This window comes from Macaca mulatta, chromosome 1, assembly GCF_049350105.2.
Source record: "Macaca mulatta isolate MMU2019108-1 chromosome 1, T2T-MMU8v2.0, whole genome shotgun sequence".
Lineage (NCBI taxonomy): Eukaryota > Metazoa > Chordata > Mammalia > Primates > Cercopithecidae > Macaca > Macaca mulatta.
The window spans coordinates 204,833,901-204,857,333 of record NC_133406.1 but is presented as its reverse complement, the minus strand read 5'-3'; the positions used below and the strand labels follow the sequence as shown (position 1 = coordinate 204,857,333).

General features: G+C 37.2%; 1 protein-coding gene across 6 annotated transcripts in view; it reads left to right on the top strand.

Moving 5' to 3' along the window:
- AGO3 (argonaute RISC catalytic component 3) overlaps nt 1–23,433 on the top strand; it is a 140,834-nt gene that overhangs the window by 21,551 nt on the left and 95,850 nt on the right. For 5 of the 6 annotated variants that reach the window (XM_077963786.1, XM_077963796.1, XM_028836031.2 and 2 more), the window contains 3 exons: nt 14,179–14,299; nt 19,082–19,290; nt 20,743–20,879. In XM_077963786.1, coding sequence (XP_077819912.1) covers nt 14,179–14,299; nt 19,082–19,290; nt 20,743–20,879 — 467 coding nt within the window. Of the gene's footprint in view, nt 1–5,506; nt 5,627–14,178; nt 14,300–19,081; nt 19,291–20,742; nt 20,880–23,433 lie in introns of those variants that run through there. The other variant, XM_077963791.1, reaches the window with a different exon arrangement.

Sequence of the window (23,433 nt, the reverse complement as noted above, 5' to 3'; positions counted from 1 at the left end):
TCACACAACAAAATGATAATGCATTTCCCAGAACATATCCCCATTGTTAAGTGATGCATAATTGTACTTTGTTCCTTTTTGTTGCTGAGTAATATTCCATTGTATGGATATAATACTTTTTGTTTATCCATCATTTGATGAACATTTGGGTTGTTGCCGTTTTTGGCTACTACAAATAATGCTGCGATAAACATTCATATGCAGGATTTTGTGTGGACATACATTTTCATTTATTTTGGATGTATACCTAAAAGTGATATCATATGATAACTCTATGTTTAACCTTTTGAGAAACTGCCAGACTCTTTTCCAAAGTGGTTGCACTAGCCAGACATGGTGACTCACGCCTGTAATCCCAACACTTTGGGAGGCTGAGGCAAAAGGATCACTTGAGCCCAGGAATTTGAGACCAGCCTGAGCAATGTAGTGAGACACCATTTCTATTAAAAAGAAAAAAAAAAAAAAAGAAGAAGAAAGTGTCTGCACCATTTTACGTTCCGACTAGCAGTGTGTGAAGATGTCTTCCCACATTCTCACCAATATTTGTTATTATTTGTCTTTTTAAAAATTATAGCCATCCTAGTGGATGTGAAGTTGTATCTCATTGTCGTTTTGACTTGCATTTTCCTAATGACTGATATTGAGCATTTTTTCCTACACTTATTGGCCATTTGTATATTTTCTTTGGAGAAATGTCTGTTTAGGTCCTTTGCTAATTTTTTTTTTTGAGACAGAGTCTTACTCTATTGCCCAGGCTGGAGTGCAGTGGCAGAATCTCAGCTCACTGCAACCTCCACCTCCCAGGTTCAAGCAATTCTCCTGCCTCAGCCTCCCAAGTAGCAGAGACTACAGGTGAACACCACCATGCCTGGCTAAGTTTTGTAGTTTTTAGTAGAGATGGGGTTTCACTGTATTGGCCAGGCTGGTCTCGAACCTCTGACCTCAGGTGATTCAACCACCTCACCCTCCCAAAGTGCTGGGATTACAGGCATAAGCCACTGTGCCTGGCTGCCCATTTTTAAATTGGGTTATTTGTCTTTTTGTTATTGAGTTATAGAAGTTCATTATGTGTTCTAGATAAAAGTCCCTTATTAGATATATGATTTGCAAAATTTTTCTGTTTATACATGTTGTGTGTTCACTGTCTTGGTGGTGTCCTTTGAAGCACAAACTTTTTAAATTTTGATGATGTCTAACTTATTTTTTCTTTTGTCGCTTGTGATTTTGTTTTCATATCTATAGAAGGTCATACTTCTGATTAAAATGATTTAGACGACATGCTTCAGAAAACACTACCAGTAAAAACCAAATGGTGTAGTTTTGAGTGTTTAGTGGTCTTGGGGAAACTATTATACAAAATATGTCAGCTAATAAACAAGTTTTATTTTCCTTTTAATCACTTGGAAGATAGGAAAGCTAACAGATGGTAATTATTTCACATCTCGAAATTCTTTGAGAGTGGCGTCTAAATACAATACTAAGTAGAAATTAGCCTTTTGACTAACATTCCGATAATATATTTGAAATTTGAAGATACTTTCATAAATTAACAAATATTTATACACAAGGGACTACTACATAGGTATTTTTACCAACATCTGTCTGTGTAGATATAAATTATAATAGCTGTATAGTGTTCTATTGTATGAATGTACCTTGATTTGTTTACTTTAACCTGCTCCAGTTTTTTTGTTAGGTTAGCTTAAATCTACTTAAACCATTTATCTGAACTTACCACATGTTTATTCCAAGGTACTATGCTACTGGTACTAGATTTACAGGATATATGGAAATTTAAAGATCATTTTTGGATCTTCTCTATGTTTTCATTAACTGTTTACTCCTGTTTTGTGTCAGGCACTGTGCTAGGTTATAGCAATAACAAGATAGATAAAACATGATCTCTTTAAAGATTTTAAATTCCACGTGGAGTGACAGATTCTGTGATATGCACATTATGTACTGTGATGAAAGAGTAATGATCCCTGCCTTTGGGCAAGGAGGAGGATGTGGTATATTACATGACATTTGAGCAAAATGTTGTATCACAAAAGGTACGGTAAAAATATATAATCTTATGGGACCACCATCATGTATATGGTCTGTAATTGACTGAAAAGTTATGCAGCACCTGCCTGTACTGATATATGCTACAACATGAAGTTGTCCAGTGTACAGGGAGAAAGAATAATCCATATAGAGAGCATGAGCAAAGGTATGACATATTAGTGTAACAGAAACAGGCCAGTATAAATAGAGTAACTAGAGATGAGTCTGAAAAGTTAGCTCGGGAGTAGGTTATCAAGAATCTTAAATCCATTCTAAGGCTTGTGAATTCAGAAATAGTAGAGAGCCAGTGGAACCTTTTAAGCAAATGAAGAACATCTGTATTTAGGACCATACTTGATGACAGTGTGGTGAATGAGAGATGAGAAAGACTCGAGTCCTGGAGAACATTTGGAAGGCTGTTGTAGTAGTCTAGGTCAGTGGTCTTCAAACCATTGATCACACATCCCCATTAATTAAAATTTGTTTGACCATGTACTAAAAAAATACATATAAATGCACACACATTTCAAAAACTATAATTTATTGATGGGTACTACTGTTTTAATATTTAACTATGGAAAAATTAAACGTGAGAAAGAAAATTTTGAAATGAACTATTTAAAAATATATTTAAATAACTTGAACTTTTCAGATTAATGGTACAAAAAACCCTGACTGAATATGTGTCACACACTTGAACTACAAAAAGTTGCAGCATGCCGAAAATGAAAAAACGAGAAGTCCACTGTTAACTCTTTTTTTGTTTGTTTGTTTTTTTAAATTGAGACAGAGTCTCACTCTGTCACCGAGGCTGGAGTGCAGTGGCGTGAACAGGGCTTACTGCAGCCTCGACTTCCTGGGCCCAAGCAATCCTCCCACCTCAGCCTCCATAGTAGCTGGGGCTACAGGCACATACCACCATGCCTGGCTAATTTTTGTATTTTTTGTAGAAACAGGATTTCGCCATGTTGCCCAGGCTGACCTTGAACTCCTGGTCTCAAGTGATCTGCACACCTCAGCTTCCCAAAGTGTTGGAATTACAGGCGTGAGCCACTGTGTCTGACCTTAACTCTTATGTGTTGCAGAACTCCCGTTATTCTTCTAGGATTCCTGGTGTACTGTGTGTTGCACCTGACCATCTAATATGGAGTAAGTGAAGGCACCAGTATCAATCCATATTCATGAATACTAGTAAATCTTAATTCCTAATTGTTCGATGAAAATTAAATATAAATACATCTAATTTTTCTTCATACTTCAGCATACCCCTTGGCACTTCTGGTACATATTTTTCTGGATTATAGATAATATGTTCAAAGACACAGTGGCAATAATGATGATGGAGGGCAGAGATGGAAGATTTAGAAAAATAATGAACAATTTAGGTATGTAAGGAAAGGATAGTAATAAGAATGGCTTCATAGTTCCTAGCTTGTGCATTAGTAATGGTTTTAACAGAAATACAGATTCTGAAGGGACCACGTTTTTATATACTAGTTTGAATATTTAGAGGATGAATTGCATAAGAAACATCAAAATGGCAGAAGTTCAGTAGGTTATTGGAAATAAGTGTCTAAGTGTCAGGTGATAAGTCAAAATGGAGATTGTGATTAATCAGCATGTAGGTGATAGTTAAAAACTGGAGAAGTATATAAACATAAAACAACTGAGACTAGATCTCTGAGATACTATTATTTCAGGTTTGCCAGTGAAGACACACAGAGATTAGAAAGATAGGAGAACCAGGACAAAGTAGAAGCTATTTCAGAAAAGGCAAAGTAAAGATCATGATTTTCTTTCTTTTTGTTTTTTTCTCTTTTGGAGATGGAGTCTCGCTCTGTCGCCCAGGCTGGAGTTCAGTGGCATGATCACGTGATCTTGACTCTCTGTAACCTCCATCTTCTGGGGTCAAGCAATTCTCCTGTCTCAGCCTCCTGAGTAGCTGGGACTACAGGTGCACGCCACCATGCCTGGCTAATTTTTTTGTATTTTTAGCCGAGATGGGATTTCACTGTGAAGCCCAGGCTGGTCTCAAACTCCTGAGCTCAGGCAGTCTGCCCACCTCAGCCTCCCAAAGTGCTAGGATTACGGGCGTGAGCTCCTGCACCTGGCCTTAAGGATCATGATTTTCAAGGAACAAAATTTGAGTACAGTGGCCAATGCTAAACAAAGCCAGGCGTGTAAACACTGAAAATTCACCATTACACATGGCTAAGAAGTTGGTGGCCCAGCCTGGCGCAGTGGCTCACGCTTGTAATCCCAGCCCTTTGGGAGGCCAAGGTCAGCAGATAACTTGAACCCAGGAGTTTGAGACCAGCATGGCCAACATGGTGAAACCCTATCTCTACTAAAAATACAAAAATTAGCCATGCATAGTGGTACACGCCTGTAATCCCAGCTTGGATTACTTGGGAGGCTGAGGATTGTTTGAACCCAGAAGGTGAAGGTTGCAGTAAGCTGAGATCATACCGCTGCACACCAGCCTGGGCGACAGAGCGAGACTGTCTCAAAAACAAAAAAAAGAAGTCAGTGGCCTGATAAAAAGAATTCACATATGAAATGACTACCAAGATGGTGTGTAGTAAAATGCTCTATATGAGCTGGGCGCAGTGACTCATGCCTGTAATCCCAGTACTTTGTGAGGCTGAGGCAGGCAGATCACTTGAGGTCAGGAGTTCGAGACCAACCTGGCTAACATGGTGACACCCTGTCTCTACTAAAAGTGCAAAAATTAGCTGGGTGTGGTGGCACGCTCTTGTAATCCCAGCTACTGGGGATGCTGAGGCACGAGAATTGCTTGAACCTGGGAGGTGAAGGTTGCAGTGAGCAGAGATTACACCACTGCACTCCAGCCTGGGCAACAGAGTGCAACTCCATCTCAAAAAAGCAAAAATGCTCAGTATAGATTTTATATTATAAAGTGTTAAAATTTTGGCCAAGTGTAGTGGCACATGTGAGGCCTATAATAATTCCAGCACTTTGGGAGGCCAAGGTAGGAGGAGTGCTTGAGGCCAGGATTTCGAGGCCAGCCTGGGCAACATAGGGAGACCCCTTCTGTATGAAAAATGTAAAAATTAGCCAGATATAATGGTGTACACCTATAGTCCTAGCTACTCAGGAGGCTGAGGTGAGAGGATTGCTCACTTCAGGAGGTAGAGGCTGCAGTGAGCCATGATTGAACCACTGCACTCCATCCTCTGGGTGATAGAACAAGATCTGTATCTTTAAAAAAAGAGAAGAGTATTAAAAATTTATCCTGACTGGGTGCGGTGGCTCACACCTGTAATCCCAGCCCTTTGGGAGGCCAAGGCGGGCAGATCAGGAGGTCTGGAATTCGAGACCAGCCTGGCCAACATGGTGAAATCCTGTTTCTACTAAAAAAAAAGATTAACCAGGCATGGTGGTGCATGTTTGTAATCCCAGCTACCCAGGAGGCTGAGTCAGAAGAATTGCTTGAACCTGAGAGGTAGAGGTTGCAGTGAGCCGAGATCACGCCAGTGCACTCCAGTCTAGGTGACAGAGTAAGACTCCACGTCAAAAAAAAAATCTGTTCTACCCAGCACTTTGGGAGGCCGAGGTGAGCAGACAGATCACTTGAACTCAGGAGTTCAAGACCAGCCTGGGCAACATGATGAAACCCCATCTCTACGAGAAATACAAAAATTAGCTGGGCATGGTGGCACACTCCTGTAGTCCCAATTACTCAGGAGGTTGAGACAGGAGGATGGCTTGAGCCCAGGAGGCAGAGGTTGCTGTGAGCTGAGATTGCACCACTGCACTCCAGCCTGGGCGTCAGAGCCAGACCTTGTCTCAAGAAAAAGAAAAAAGAAAAAAGATCTAAAATATAATCCCTCTCTTCTCTATTTTGCATACCTTAAAGTTTATCTTGTTGCCAAGTATTTATTGGCTACCTTCTCTGCTAATAACCACAGAGTTACAAAGATAAGTTAGAGATTGGAAGGATTCAAAGAGAGACTGCTAGCTGTTTTTGTTGTGTTTTGTAAACCTCTGGATGATTTTGACATTTTGTTATACTTTAGCAATCTTCTTTCTGTCTATACAGTAGTGACACATTCGTTTATTGTAGCCATGGATAATGTCAGTCAACTTTTGGGGAAAATATTCTTTCATGTTATCTTCTGTAGACTAGAATAATATTTTTCGTTCTGTCTTTTGAGAGCAGAGAATTAAGAGGTACCTAATAAAGCGAGATGGAGGTGGATCTCTGTAAGCTTATAGTAATTACAACTCATAGGAAAATAATTTGCTGTCCTCTTTTTTACATTAAAGTTTCTCTCTCCTAGCATTTTTCTGCTGTATAAGTCAGGTGATAAAATGGGACTTAATGAAATTAGTATTAAATTTTACTTTATAGTCTGTGCACCAGAGCATGATGGAGTCAAAAGAGTTGGTATCAGAATGTAGGAAGTAGTGATTGAGGAAAGGGTAGTAGGATAGGCTGTACCCCTTTAGAAGATCTAATATATGCAGGTAGATTTCATTTTTGGAGTAATTACCAGTTATTCTTAAGGATTCTTAAATTCTAGCTTGACGTTCTAAAAAACGCACCACAGTGTAATTCTGCAAGTATTCTTTTCTTCTCAGACTAAGGTTATTATTGAAAGGAAGCCACTGAAGATTGGTTAGACGTTGTTATCCGTGTTTACTCAGATTTTGTTTCCCAAATTACTTTCCCAATCACTGTTTTAGAAGTTAAAATATTTTATGTATTTTTATTAGTCTAGTTTTACTACTTATGGTAAACTAAGAACTGGTTTAACAATATACACTTAAATATTTTGCTAAAAGTACTATATTTGAACAAAAGATTCCACTCCTAACCCTGTTGTTATAATAAAAGACTAATGTCATAAAATATAGAGGAAACCCAGTTATCAGTTTATGTTGATTATCAGAATTATTCATTTTTTGTGTTAATTTACTATATTTGATGCTAAAACATTGTAGTGTATTCATTTGTTATTTGGAAGACTTCAGTATAATTCTTAAAATATATTTGTGAGATAATTATGCTTAAATTTTAATAGAAAAATATTATACATGTTTGCTTTTTTAATCTCCAAATTATTTTCATTAATATCCTATTTGGTTCCCGAGACTGTTATCTCATTTTTATTGATAAAGAAACTCAAATCAGAGAGGTTAAATAACTTTCTTAACAACTTAGTGACAGAATGGGACTAAAAACTCATGCCTACTTTTTTCAGTACTTATATTACCATATATTTTAAAAGTTTCTCAGTTTGGTAGTTTCCCAATTCCAAGTTTCATTGTAATTCAATGGTACCTTTGCTACTGTAGCTGACTAGATGGCTTAGGACACTAGATAAATTACTATTTTAAAGAGTTGTTTTCTCTAGTTCCACATGCTTACCTGTTAAAGATTCTAATAAACTACGCTTTTCCATAATGTACTTTAAGATAAGAAATGAGAATTTGCTCTCCCTAGGTTTGTCATTTTGTTACCTTGCACACTAAAATATGCTGGATGCCTATATTCCCAGTTACTCAGAAGGCCAAGGCAGGAGGATCACTTGAGCCCAAGAGTTCTAGGTTACAGTGAGCTATGATCACATCACTGCACTCGAGACTGGGCAACAGAGCAAGATGTGGTCTCAAAAAAAAAATTTTTTTTTCGCTAAAAGTCTAAATATATGAATCTGGCCAGGCACGGTGGCTCACACCTGTAATCTCAACACTCTGGGAGGCTGAGACAGGAGGATTGCTTGAACCCAGGAGTGCGAGACTAGCATGGACAACATAGTGAGACCCCATCTCTTTAAAAAAAAATTCTAAATATATGAATTAATTGCATCATATTAGTGAGAGGTTAAAAAAATAATAACTCGTGGCCCTCATGAAAGATGACTCTCTTTGTAGCATAGGTTTTGTCAGTTATGAACTTAAAAAACGTCGAGTGAAAAAATTGACCAGTATACTATAGAATTCCAATACTTTTTCCTTAGGACTCTGAATTAAATTGTCAAATGTAAGTGTAATTATTCATAAGAGTAATATCTAATGCCATGATACGATTTACGGTGATAAAATTTACAACATTTCATTATTTGGTATTTTTAAAATTAAATTTTACTATAAGAGGGTATCGCGGATATTTCATTTTAATCTTAAATTTGTATCTTCCCTGACAGTTGGTCATATAGCAGCTCTTTGAACAGTTCTAGCAAAGATGAACTCAGGTACTTTATAAGGTAGTGTAATTTATTTTTGAATAACTGGTGGTTAGAAAATCGTGAAAATTTTGCTCCAAAATCTGTCTAATGTTCCAACTATTTTTCCTAGTTCTTTCTACTCAATTTTTCACATGACAATCTATCAAAATAGCCAAAGACTTATTCTGTAATTTTCTTTTGAGTCTTTCCTATTCCAGACTAAAAATCCTTGGTTTGATTTATTTTTACTCATATTACATGATTTTCTATCAGGATTGCCTCCTTCTCGTTATATTTGAATTTTTTAGGGTCTTACATTTTTCACAAATTCAACAGAGTACTCCAAGATGTAAAATGATCTGTTTTAATATATGGTGGGATAGTTACCTGCCTTATTAAGTGGGTTATCTGAGTACTTAAATATATGCAACCTCAGTTTTTTTACTTTTGAGGAAGCCACATCATACTGTTAGCTCATTTGGGGCTTGTAGTCATTTAGAGCCCTTCTCCACAGCAGCAGTGGGTAAGTTGAGATTTTCTGATTTGTTCTTACTACAACTGAAGTGTTCAGACATAAGTGTTTAGGTATTACAGTTACCCTTATTATGTTTCTTCTTCATTTTGTTCCTTGTTGTAGTTAGTAGCTTTTAACATACTAATTTATGTTTTTAACATGCTAGTCATGTCCTCCAAGTATGTGTTGTTGGAGGTTTCTTAGCCAACAGGTATTTATTAATTACTGTATGTAGGGCACTAGATATGCTTCCTTTCTGTATGGTATTGATAGTTTCCTAAGGTAGAAAATTATTCCAGTGTTCAAGTATGCTTAGAAAAAGTAGGAAACTTACCCTGCCCCATAATAAACACTCTAGTAATAGTGAAAACATATGGTACTGGCCAGGCGTGTTGGCTCACGCCTGTAATCCCAGCACTTTGGGAGGCCGAGGCGGGTGGATCACAAGGTCAGGAGATTGAGACCATCCTGGCTAACACGGTGAAACCCCATTTCTACTAAAAATACAAAAAATTAGCTGGGCGTGGTGGCAGGTGCCTGTAGTCCCAGCTACTCGAGAGGCTGAGGCAGGAGAATGGTGTGAACCCAGGAGGCGGAGCTGCAGTGACACGAGATCGCGCCACTGCACTCCAGCCTGGGTAACAGAGCGAGACTCCGTCTCAAAAAAAAAAAAAGAAAACATATGGTACTGGCACAAGAACAGACAAACAGAACACTGGGACAGTATAGAGAACTCAGATTGATTTATATATGAGAAGTGATGAGATAAAAATGCCATTACAAATTGATTAGTTAAGTACAAGCTTGATTTAGTAGGTGGCATGAAGAAACCTGCTCACTAGATGGAGATAAATAAAATTGGGTCCTTGCTGTTTATAAAGAAGGACCAAAATAATGTAGACAAAACTATAAAGTTAATAAAACATGATTTATCTTTCTGACTTAGTATTAGGAAAGTATTTCTTAATACCTCAAAAGCTTGAAGTCATAAGTGAAATTTAATTTGATGAAGTTCTCAAATTCATTAGTAATAAGAGAAATCTAAATTATAACATTCTTTTAGTTTATACCGATTAGGCTAACAAAAATTAGAAAGCAAAGCTAGATAATGCTACATACTGGCTGGACACAGGGAAATAGGAGCCTCAAGGAGTGCCGATTAGTGTAGTCAGTCTTGAGAACAATTTGACAGTTCATCATTTTCTTGATAAGATTCACTTTGACCTAACAGTCTGTTTCTGGGTCTATAAGCAGAGATTAATTCTCACATGGGTTCGTAAGGGGACATGTAAGGAGATAATTCATTTCAACATTGGTTTTGATGACTGGCGATTAAAGATACTGTGAATCTGCAATGCTGCGGGAGTGGATAGACAACATGTGGAGTACTTTGCATCAATCAGAAACAATGAACCAAGTCACTGAAATTGTATACAACCAGTTTTTTACAGATTAAATCTTTAAAAATAATAAAAATAGATATACTATAATAAATATACCACAGCAACATCAATAGGTTTTAAAACATCTAATGCAGAGGGTAAAAGGAGGAAAACATAGAAATAGAAGAATGTTTGTCAAACAAATTAGAAGAATAACTTCTTGGTAAGGGGAAGGGGGATAGGATATGGAGATGGAAAGAAATGAATCAGTTAGAAGAGAGGTATTATACAGATGATGATAACACACTGTGAACTGAGGAGTATGATTAAATATTTTGTACCTGAGGAATAAAAGTGGGACTTGGGAACTTATTTAACAGTGAATGTAAATGGGGTTGGAGTTTAAAAAAAAAAGACTAAGAACATAAAAAAGAAACTTAAAATAATCTAGGTACGAGGACATGAGGCTTTTCTTTAGGATTGTGGAAATTGGGAATGGAAAGTAAAGGACTGGTATAAGAAATACTGCAAAGACGTGGTGTCCACAACCAGTTGGGTGCAGAGATGAGCCAAGTTTTGAATCTGGGTAACTGGGAAGATGGAGATACTATTAGTTAAAGAGGAGTAGCAAACAGAAGATAACCACATTTAACTCTGACGAGATGTGTTGAATTCAGCTTAAGATATATTCCATTGGAGGTTCCAGCATTTCATTGAGGTAGGTTATTCACTGATAGAGCATTTATTGAGGATATACTATGTGTTAGGCATCAAAGCAGGATATATATATATATGGGTTTTTTTGCCAAAATTGTAGCAAAAAAATTGTATATGTGTATGTATATATCCTGCTTTGATATATAAGTATACATTTATGTATGAACATATGTATGTATTTTAACTTATTTTAAGTTCAGAGGTATATGTACAGGTTTGTTATATAGGTAAATTTGTGTCACAGGGGTTTATTGTCACCCAGGTATTAAGCCTAGTACCCGTTAGTTATTTTTCCTGATACTCTCCCTCCTCCCACCCTCCACCCTCTGGTAGACCCCAGTGTCTATAGTTCTCCTCTGTGGGTCCATATGTTCTCATCATTTAGCTCCCACTTAATAAGTGAGAGCATGCGGTATTTGGGTTTCTATTCCTGCGATAGTTTGCTAAGGATAACGGCCTCTAGCTCTATACATGTTCTGCAGAGTACATGATCTTATTCTTTTTTGTGACTGCATAGTATTCCATGGTGTGTATGTACCACATTTACTTAATCCAGTGTACCATTGATGGGCATTTAGGTTGATTCCATGTCTTTGCTATTCTGAATAGTGCTGCAATGAACATACATATGCATGTATCTTTATGATAGAAAAATTTATATTTCTTTGGGTATATACCTAGTAACGAGATTGCTGGGTTAAATGGTAGTTCTGTTTTTACGTCTTTGAGGAATTGCGACATTGCTTTCCACAATGGTTGAACTAATTTACACTCTCACCAACAGTGTATAAACGTTCCATTTTCTCCACAACCTTGCCAACGTCTCTTATTTTTGACTTTTTAATAGTAGCCATTCTCACTGGCATGAGATTGTATCTTATTGTGGTTTTGATTCATATTTCTCTAATGATCAGTAATGTTGAACATTTTTTCATATGCTTGTTGGCTGCATGTATGTCTTCTTTTGAAGTGTCTGTTCATGTCCTTTGCTGTCTTTTTGATGGTTTTTTTTTTCTTGTAAATCTGTTTAAGTTAAAGCAGGATATTTTTTATTCCTAACATGTTTTGGCCCTAGTATTTCAGTCTCCTCCATTTTGATCCTTAGAGTGATTTGGTTGGGTTTCCTAGAATTGGTAAGGTTGAAATTATACCAGTTTACTGTTGAGTAAAAAAAAAAAAAAAAAAAAGACAAAATGGTTAAAACATCCCAAAAAATTAGATCTGTAAAATTTCACCTAAGAAACCAGCACTTTAAGAGGCTAAGACGGGCTAAGGCGGGTGGATCACCAGGTCAGGAGTTCAAGACCAGCCTGGCCAATATGGTGAAACCCTGTCTCTACTAAAAGTACAAAAATTAGCTGGACGTGATGGCGCACGCCTGTAATCCCAGCTACTTGGGCGGCTGAGGCAGGAGAATTGCTTGAACCCAGGAGGCGGAGGTTCCAGTGAGCCGAGATCGCACCACTGCACTCCATCCTGGGTGACAGAGCAAGACACTGTCTCAAAAAAAAAAAAAAGGAAAGAAAAGAAAAGAAAGAAACCAGATTTAGTAATAATGGCCACAAAGGAAAACTTAAAATGGCAGAAAATCATTGAAATTTGCTTTGAACTAAAAAATAAATAGGTGAATCAAGTATTTGTTGTAAAATTTACTCTAGAAGAGACTTGATACTGTTTTCAGTAGTTCTAGTAAAACAAAATTGAAAAGGGTGGAAAAAAACAGAAACTTTGTGCCATGTAGAAAATCACTCTGGGTATCAAGTCAGCTTGATGTTTTTGTTGTTCCAGAAAATGCTGGGTTCCTGCCCCACTTAACTGAGTTAGATTTGAATTTTTTTTTTTTTTTTTTTTTTGAGACAGAGTTTCGCTCTTGTTGCCCAGGCAGGAGTTCAATGGCATGATCTTGGCTCACAACAACCTCTGCCTCCTGGGTTCAAGCGATTCTCCTGCCTCAGCCTCCCAAGTAGCTGGGACTACAGGCGTGCACCACCGTGCCCGGCTAATTTTGAATTTTTGGTAGAGACAGGGTTTCTCCATGTTGGTCAGGCTGGTCTGGAATTCCCGACCTCAGATGATCCACCCACCTTGGCCTCCCAAAGTGCTGGGATTGCAGGCATGAACCACTGTGCCTGGCCTTGAATCTTTTAAATTAGTTTTACATTATATCAATACTATGTGAGTACATTCTCATTGTAATATATTTAGATTTTATAAACAAAATAAAAGCGACCCTGTGATCCTGTCCTTTCCCTCTCTAGAGGTAACCACCATTTGGAATATATCCTTTCGGAGATCTTTACTCTGCTTTTACAAATGTGTGTACAAAAAATAAATGTTGATTTGTGAAAATTTGGTATTCCCTATATAGTCTGTAAGCTTTAAATATATAAGTCTTGGCCGGGCGCGATGGCTCAAGCCTGGAATCCCAGCACTTTGGGAGGCTGAGACGGGCGGATAACGAGGTCAGAAGATCGAGACCATCCTGGCTAACCCAGTGAAACCCCGTTTCTACTAAAAAATGCAAAAAACTAGCCGGGCTCGGTGGCAGGTGCCTGTAGTCCCAGCTACTCGGGAGGCTGAGGCAGGAGAATGGCGTAAACCCAGGAGGCGGAGCTTGCAGTGAGCTGAGATCTGGCCACTGCACCCCAGCCTGGGCGACAGAGCAAGACTCCTGTCTCCAAAAAAAAAAAAAAAAAAAAAAAAATATATATATATATATATATATATATGTATGTATATATAAAAGTCTTGAATAGCTTTCTATGTTAGTTACATTGGATCAAATGTTTGCTGGATAAAAATGGAGGTTTTATAATATCCTTACTAGCTAGATACTATAAGGATGGGAGGAGAAAGGAATACAGGTATGTTTGCTGCTCTCAAGAGGCTCACAGAAGAATTGAAATATATTATCATTATAATAGAAAAAGTGTTTTAATAGAGATATGTACTAGGTGCTTTTTTAGTACAAAGGAAAGAGTATCTACTCTTGGAGAAAGAAGTGAATATGTTAGGGAGTGCTTAGAGATGGTGAAAGAGATTTTGAATCCGTTTGTAAGAATATTTTGCAGGTCAAATGTGTCCTGGAATTAAGTAATATGCTCGCTTCGTTCTTCTCTGTCTAGTGAAATGTATGCCATCTTTTGGCAATAATCAATCTTTTTGGTGTCTTAAGCCAGGGTTCTAAAAGCAAAATCTTTATCATATTTGAGTGTCTTTTAGAATTTTGACAGCCTTAAACAGTGGCAGAAATTACTTCTGTTAATATTTTTGTATTTCATCTTGCAGAGGATTATGTGAATGTATTGTTTCTCTTCTTTAGGGAGGTGGTTGACTCAATGGTTCAGCATTTTAAAGTAACTATATTTGGAGACCGTAGACCAGTTTATGATGGAAAAAGAAGTCTTTACACCGCCAATCCACTTCCTGTGGCAACTACAGGGGTAAGATATGCATTCCTGTATTGGAAAGGTATATTTTTAAAGTGTCTCCTTTTGCACGCATTTATTACCATTTTTATTACAATCCATATGTATGTGAGTATTTATCACTGATTGTTTTTAACTTTTTGTTTTGAAATAATTTCAGACTTACAGAAAAGTTGCAGTAATCATGCAGAGAACTCTTATACACCCTTTACCTAGATTCACTGAGGTTCTGAACATTTCCACGTTTGTTTTATTTATTTTTCTTTCTCTCTTGTACATATATACTTATTTTTTCCTGAACCATTCACAAGTAGGTTGCATATACCGTGCCCCATTAATATTTATTTTATTTTATTTATTTATTTTGAGACAGGGTCTCGCTTTGTCACCTAGGTTGGAGTGCAGTGGTGTGATTTCGGCTCACTGCAACCTCCGCCTCCCAGATTCAAGCGATTCTTGTGCCTCAGCCTCCTGAGTAGCTGGGATTACAGGCACGTGATACCTCTCCTGGCTAATTTTTTGTATTTCTAGTAGAGACGGGGTTTGCCATGTTGGCCAGACTGGTCTCAAACTTGACCTCAAGTAATCCACCCAGCTCAGCCTCCCAAAGTTCTGGGATTTTGGGAGCGCCACCATGTTTGGCCAGTATTTAATACTTGAATGTATATTCCTAAGAACAATGATAAAAACCCTTGTACAGTTATCAGGTTCATTAAATTTAACATTGATATGATACTTTTATTTAATCAACAATACAAATTCCGGTTTTACCAATTTTTCCAATGATGCCCTTTAGTATTTTTCCCCCTCTGTTACAGAATCCAGTCCAAGATCATGATACAAATACCATGTCTTTCTTTCCCCAGCCTTTTTTTTTTCTTTCATGACAGTAACATTGTTGAAGATATAGGCAAGTTATTTTGTAGAATGTCCCCCAATCTGGGTTTGTCTGATACTTCCCCTTGATTACATTCTGGTTATGCGTTATTGGCAGGAATGTTATATAACCATTCTTTCCTTATCATATCAGGAAGTACACAGTATGTATTTGTTCCATTATTGGTAATTATTGGTGATGTTAACTTGGTCAGTTGATTAAATTGGTGTCTGCCAGTTTTCTCCTATTGGGGTATTCTTTTTCTCCTTGTAGTTAATAAGCATCTTGTAGGGAGATTCTTTTTGTAATTGTGATAAAACATATGTAACATAAAATTTACCATCTTAACCATTTTAAGGTACATTTCAGTGGTATTAAGCACATTTACATTGTTGTATAATTATTATCACCATCCATCCCCAGAATTGTCTTTATCTTACAAAACTGAAACTCAATATCCATTAAACAGTATCCATTGCTCCCTCCCCTCAGCCTTGGCAACCACCATAGTACTTTCTGTCTCTGAATTTGACTATTCTAGGTTCCTTATGTAAGTGAAATCATAGATTGTTTGTCTTTTTATGACTAGCTTGTTTCACAGTTTATCCACATTTTTGCATGTATTAGAATCTCCTTTTCAAGGCTGAATAATATTCCATTGTATATATATAACACATTTGGTTTATCCTTTCATGCATCAATGGACCCCTTTTGGCTATTGCAAATAATCCTGCTGTGAACATAGATGTAAAAATGTTGAACTCTGCTTTCAGTTCTTTAGATATATACCCAGAAGTAAATTGCCAGGTCATGTGATAATTATTAATTTTTTTTGAGAATCTGCTATATTGTTTTCCAGAATGGCTGCATCATTTTACATTCCCACCAACACAAAGAGTTCCAAACTCTCACTTCCATGCCAACACTTGTTTTCTGTTTTTTGTTTTGTTTTGTTTTCTAATAGTAGCCATCCTAATGGGTGTGAGATGATATTTCATTGTGGTTTTGATTTGCATGTCCCCCAACAATTAGTGATGTTGAGTATAACTTTGTAGGCTTATTGGCCATTTGTGTATCTTCTTTGGAGAAATGTGTAGTCAAGTCCTTTGCCCATTTTTTGAACTGAGTTGTTTGTTTGGAGTTTTGGGTAGTGAGTTGTAGGAGTTCTTTACTTTTAGATTTTTAATTTTTTTAGCTAAACTGATGAATACCATTGTAGGAGTTCTTTATATATATTCTGGATATTAACTTCTGTATTCTGGATATTAACTATTTATATTCTGGACATTAACTTCTTATCAGATATATAATTTGCAAACCTTTTCTTACATTTCACAGGTTGCCTTTTCACTCTGTTGATTGTATCTGTTGATACACAGAAGTTTTTAATTTTGAATGGGAAATACTTTTAAGGATCCCGTTGTTCATTAGATTCTGATTATTCTTGCTTGGCAACTGATTATTCTTGCTTAAAAGGATTATTACTATGTAGAAGTGATGATTTTCTAATTCTGTCATTCCTTCTGCATATATTCATTAATCTGCTGTAAGGGAGAATTATTTTTTTTCACTCTGTTTATTGATTTCACTGCCCAGATTGTCCCAGATTTGGCCGTTTTAAGCTGACTCCTGTGTCCTTTTGAAATGACATTTTTTGGGGAATACAGTCCTGCATCACCTAAAACAATGAGGATATGCTCTGAGAAATGTGTCCTTGGGCAATTTTGTCATTGTGCTATCATCACAGCATATACTTACACAAACATAAGTGGTATAGCTTACTACATACCTACACCATATAATATGGCTCATTGTCGCTATAAACCTATATAGGATGTTACTATTCTGAATACTGTAGGCACTTGTAAGACAGTGGTAAATATTTGTGTATCTAAACGTATTTAAATATAAAAAGGTGCAGTAAAAATACATTGTAAAAGATTGTTTAAATGGTACACCTGTATAAGGCAGCTTCATTATAATCTAATGGGACCACCATGTATGTGTGGTCCATTGTTGACCAAAAATCATTATGTGCTGCATGACCCTACTTCATTACTTTCTGGCACAAGATGTTCCTGGTTTATTTTATGTTTTCTCTGCTGCAGTCCTGCAACTAACCATTTCTCTGAGGATCTCTGGTTTCTTTGAGTTGGCAAATGCAATTTTGAAATGAAAATCTGGGTATTGGTATGTTCACTGCTGCTGGGGTATATGTGCTTCTAAGCCCTTTCAATGGATAGAGGTAGGAAATATATAAAAAGTAGATACATAAATAAAACGGACAACAAAAACATATTACACTTTATGTGGTAAATCTAACACACACATATATATATATAGGAAATCATGAGTTCACACCTGATTCTTCCAATTCCAGTCTATACTCCATGGGATTCTTCCTTTCCTCACTCCATTCCATATTTGTATCTTTCTTCTTTAGTTAGATTCCTGGCTCCTCAAAGCATCACCCCTCCTTCTCATTTGCTCAGTCCTACAGTACATATAAAATAGTTTGTGAATTACTATACTCAGACCACTACAGAACAGAAACCTGCTAATGAATTCAAGGCTTTATTTTGCATGCAATTCTTCTAAATCCACCCTTTCTCTACCCCTGGAATGAAGACTATCGTCAGTATACATACTGTGTTCAAGAGTTACTTGAATTGGTGCTTCCTTTTTCTTTTCTTTCAGTGTGGTTATGTTATTTATATGAAATTTATTTGGGTTCATTTTATTCTATTTATGATATTCTGTTTTAATTTTTTCCCTCCGTTTTTATTATTTATTTATTTAGACAGGGTCTCGCTCTGTAACCCAGGCTGGAGTTCATTGGCACACTCACGGCTCACTGCAGCCTCAACCTCTTAGGCTCAAACAGTCCTACTGCCTCAGCCTCCCAAGCAGCTGGTGTGCACCACCACACCTGGCTAATTTAATTTTTTGTAGAGACTAGGTCTTGCTCTGTTGCCTAGGTTGGTTTAAAATTCCCTGGCTCAAGAGTCCTCCTGCCTTAGCATCCCAAGGTGCTGGGATTACAGGCGTAAATTTTTTTTTTTTTTTGATACGGAGTCTCACTCTGTTGCCCAGGCTGGAGTGCGGTGATGCAATCTTGGCTCACCGCACTCTCTGCCTCCTGAGTTCAAATGATTCTTGTGCCTCAGCCTCCCAAGTAGCTGGGATTACAGATGTGCCACCACGCCCTGCTAATTCTGTATTTTTAGTGGAGGCGGGGTTTCACCATGTTGGCCAAGCTGGTCTCGAACTCCTGACCTCAAGTTATCCGCCTGCCTCGGCCTCCCAAAGTGCTGGGATTACATGCGTGAGCCACTATGCCTGGCCTTTTTTTTTTTTTTTTTTTTTTTTTTAATATGTAGAATTTTAATATGCTTCCAAATGTCAAAATTATACCAAAATGTGTACTCAGAATTGTTCTGTCCTTATTTTTCCAGTCCATTCCCTCCCATCCTTTGAAAGTAACTAGTTTCTTTGTTTCTGGTTCATACTTCCTATGTTTCTTTTTGCAGAAGTAAGCAGACATGTGAATATTTCCTCCTTTCTCACACAAAAGTTGTCATAGTATTTGTAATCTTTTGTACTTTGCTTTTTTCACTTAATAGTATAGCTTGGAAGTTTATTCCATGGCAGTTTCAAGAGGTTTTCCTCATTCTTTTTTCATAGCTGCATAAATGTTAGAGTATTTGGGGTAGTTTCCAGTATTTTGCAATGACACATAATGCTGGTGTGAGTAACTGTGTTATTTAAATTTTATCGACAAAAAAATAAATGGTATATTTTAGTCTATTGACTTTTTTATTTTTGCCATGTTTTCTCTTAGATATTTTTATAAGTTAAATCTAAAATAATTGTATTTATCATTTTCAACATTTACCAGTTGACTCTTTTCCCATCAACAGGTAGATTTAGACGTTACTCTACCTGGGGAAGGTGGAAAAGATCGACCTTTTAAGGTGTCAATCAAATTTGTCTCTCGGGTGAGTTGGCATCTACTGCATGAAGTACTGACAGGACGGACCTTGCCTGAGCCACTGGAATTAGACAAGCCAATCAGCACTAACCCTGTCCATGCCGTTGATGTGGTGCTACGACATCTGCCCTCCATGAAGTGGGTGCTTCTGCTTTTTTTCTCTTTAGATTTTAAACTCCCAAGAATGACTTGTGCAGGCTTCTCTTGGTTAAACCTTTATTTGCCGTATATTTTGATAGTTCAACTGAAATGTTGAACAAGAATAGCATCAATACAAATTCATTGACAGGAGTACGTTACAGAAAATTATCTGGCTTTTGCAAGTAACTATACATCATTAGCTTAGCTAATCTTATGAATAATTTTATAGAAAAATATCTCACCCTTTCTCTTAGGATCTAAAAGTCTTAACAGATCTATTTTCAGATGTATTTCTTTCGTTATATTATCTTGCTTTAAAAGTAATTTCACTGTTTATACAAAAACATCAAATTGTGTTGAATTGCTTTTCTTTTTCTTTTTTTTTTTTTTGAGACAGAGTCTCGCTCTGTCGCCCAGGCTGGAGTGCAGTGGCCGGATCTCAGCTCACTGCAAGCTCCGCCTCCCGGGTTCACGCCATTCTTCTGCCTCAGCCTCCTGAGTAGCTGGGACTACAGGCGCCCGCCACCTCGCCCGGCTAGTTTTTTGTATTTTTAGTAGAAATGGGGTTTCACCGTGTTAGCCAGGATGGTCTCGATCTCCTGACCTCGTGATCCACCCACCTCGGCCTCCCAAAGTGCTGGGATTACAGGCTTGAGCCACCGCGCCCGGCTTGAATTGCTTTTCTTAATAATCCTAGGACCTCACATGTGTAGGGTATGCTCCTGTGTGTGACCGCATGTGTACCCATGTATTTTTTATTGTTTGGTTGGGTTTTTTTTGAGACATGGTCTCACACTGGCGCCCAGGCTGTAGTGCAGTGGCACAATCATGGCTCACTGCAGCCTCAACTTCCCAGGCCTAAGCAATCCTCCTACCTCAGCCTTCTGAGTAGCTGGGAACACAGGCATGCACCATCACGCCTGGCTAATTTAAATTTTTTTTTTTCTTGTAGAGATGGAATCTCCCTATGTTGCCCAGGTTGGTTTCAAACTCCTGGACTCAAGTGATCCTCTCACCTTAGCCTCCCAAAGTGCTTGGATTACAGGTGTGAGCCCCCACACCTGACTCAGTATGTTTTTTTTAAAGAAAAATAGTATGTCTTGCAAACACATTTATAGAAATAGCTTTTTGTTCAATAATTGTTTACTTGTTAACATTTTTAAGGTTGGAACTGTTAACTTTTTAAAGCCTATTTTTAAGAAATTATTTTAGATAAAATTCATTCTTATTTCAACCAACAGGTTTGAGAAAGGAAAATTTAAGTAGATTTCTTTCCGTTTAGAGTGGGTACTTTTTGCTTTCTCAAATTTGGAACATGTTTAGTTTCATACATTCATAATGATGAGCATCATTATGATAAGTTAATTGTGCTCTAGTCTCCCCTTTTCTGCAGATTTAAATACTCGTATGAGAAGGAAAGGATTGAACATGCCATTTTAATTTTTGTAGATACACGCCTGTGGGGCGTTCATTTTTCTCTGCTCCAGAAGGATATGACCACCCTCTGGGAGGAGGCAGGGAAGTGTGGTTTGGATTCCATCAGTCTGTTCGGCCTGCCATGTGGAAAATGATGCTTAATATTGATGGTAAGGGAACTAAAGCCATATTCTGTATTGGGTGGTAGATTTCTATATGATGTGTGTACATAAATTTTGTATATAATTATACATACCGGTATCTCGAAGTAATATTTGGACATGTATTATGATCTACTAGAAAAACCTTTATATTTTTATTACATTTCGTTTAGAAAGCCTGTAGAACTTACCTTGGAATGCTGCCAAACATGAAGCAAGCACATGAAGACAGATTTAAAAGCCCTGACAATTATCTGAGCAATCTTCTATTATAACTCACTTTTGCCCTTTTAACTCTAAGCCAACATTTTATTATGAAATATATATATTAAGAAAGATAATTCTGTTGAGCATGGTGACCCCCAGATGTTATACCTACTGCTGGTCTTAATGTGATGCTAATTGCATTCTTGTTTTTAGGTGTTTTCTTACAAAATATTTTCAAACTTATATAAAAGCAGAGAGAACAGTATGATGAACTACCACATAGGTAGCCATTACTCAGATTGTCAGAATTTTTCTACCTTTGCGTAATCCAAGTACATTTCTTCCTCTACGGTAGTGTTTTTAAATCAAATCCCAGACTGCATGTCATTTTGTCCCTACTACTTCAATGTGTACCTCTAAAACTATGGATATTTTCTTATAGTAGCAATGTCATTATTATATGTAGGAAAATTATAAACAAGCATTTATTTGTACCCTCTAATATCTGTCCATAATCAGATTTCCCTGATTGTCTGAAATATGCCTTTTTCTAGTTAGCTGGTTCTAATCAGAAGCAAAACAAGATCCACACATCACATTTGATTATTATGCCTTTTTCGATCTAGTAGTCCCACTTCCTTCCTTGTTTTCTTGTTTCTTTATGCCATTGACGTTTTACAAAAACTTGGTCACTTGTTCTGTAGAATATGTTCAAATCTGATTTTGTCTTTTTGTTTTCTTGTGTTATTACCTTGTTCCTCTATCCCCTATATTTTCTGAAAATAAAAGCTTAGAAGTTTCATTCCATTCTGGTTCAAAATGCTTAGAAGTGCTTTGTGTTGTGTCATATTAGGAAACACAGTATCTAGTGGTCCCAATTTTAGTGATGCAAAAATCAGTCTCTAGGTTCAGAGATTAATCAGTAGATGCAGAGATCTTCCATTGTAAATTTCTTAATTAACTTTTGAATTGCAAATGTTCTGTTCACTGATCATTGTGACCCAAATTATTTATTTCACTAGGGATTACGAACTGGTAAATTTTCTGTTACTCTTTTTGCATTAGGATTTGCATTAAAATTTGCATGGAATTTTTCTGTGGAAAAGCTTCATGTCCTGTTGATAATTCGTAAATGTTTGAAAGCTTTCTTGCTTTCAGACACAGCAGGATATTCCTTTCTCATCTTATATTTCTTGCCCAGTACCTGACATTAGACATTCCTCCAAGGATCCCTGGATCCTTCCAGATCAGGGCATAGTTTCCTCACTTTTTCAGCTGCACCTACCATTGTGTAATATGTGATTGAGGAGGGGATATATTTAACTAGTTTTCTTTAGATGTATACTAGAGTTATTTTTAACTATTTTCTATTTCACATTATTTTATGTATATTAAGATATGTCTGTAAGATAAATTCCTGGAGGTTAGACTGATGAGTTAAGGGCAAATGTATTAATATTTGTAATTTATATCATTATTACCAGATTGCACTCCACAGAGATTGTAAATATTTTTCATCAATGAATGAGAGTACCAGTTACCTTATATCTTTGCCACTAGAATTGTCAAACTCTTAGATTTTCATCAATCAATTTGCAAGAAATAGTTTTCTTGTGTCCTCTTAATTTGTATTTGACTACCTTTTCACAAATATAAGGGCCACTTGTGTTTCTTTTTTTTTTTTTTTTTTTTTTTTTTTTGAGACGGAGTCTCACGCTGTTGCCCAGGCTGGAGTGCAGTGGCGCGATCTCGGCTCACTGCAAGCTCCGCCTCCTGGGTTCACGCCATTCTCCTGCCTCAGCCTCCTGAGTAGCTAGGACTACAGGCACCCGCCACCGCGCCCAGCTAATTTTTTGTATTTTTAGTAGAGACGGGGTTTCACTGTGGTCTCGATCTCCTGACCTTGTGATCCGCCCGCCTCGGCCTCCCAAAGTGCTGGGATTACAGGCTTGAGCCACCGCGCCCGGCCTTTGTGTTTCTTTTTTAATGAACTGTTAGTTTATATCTTTGCCCTTTTTTTTCTATTGGATTTTTGGTCTTCTCATTTACTGATAAAGCTTTATAAATTAAGGAAGTTAGCCCTTCATCTGTCATGAGTTGCAGATATTTTACCTAGGTTGCTGTTTGTCTTTTGACTTTTGGTATGGTGTTTTTTTTTTTTTTTTTTGGCCGTGCAGAAGTTTGTTTGTATGTTGGTGTGTACACACATACATATGTATTGGTCAGTCATTTCTTTTATGACTTTTAATATCTGATAGGACTAGTCCCATTTTCTCTTTTCAGGGTTTTCCAGGCCATTCTTATGTATAAGCTTTAGAAATTCCTTGTTTAGATCCAGTGAGTGGGAGAGGACAGA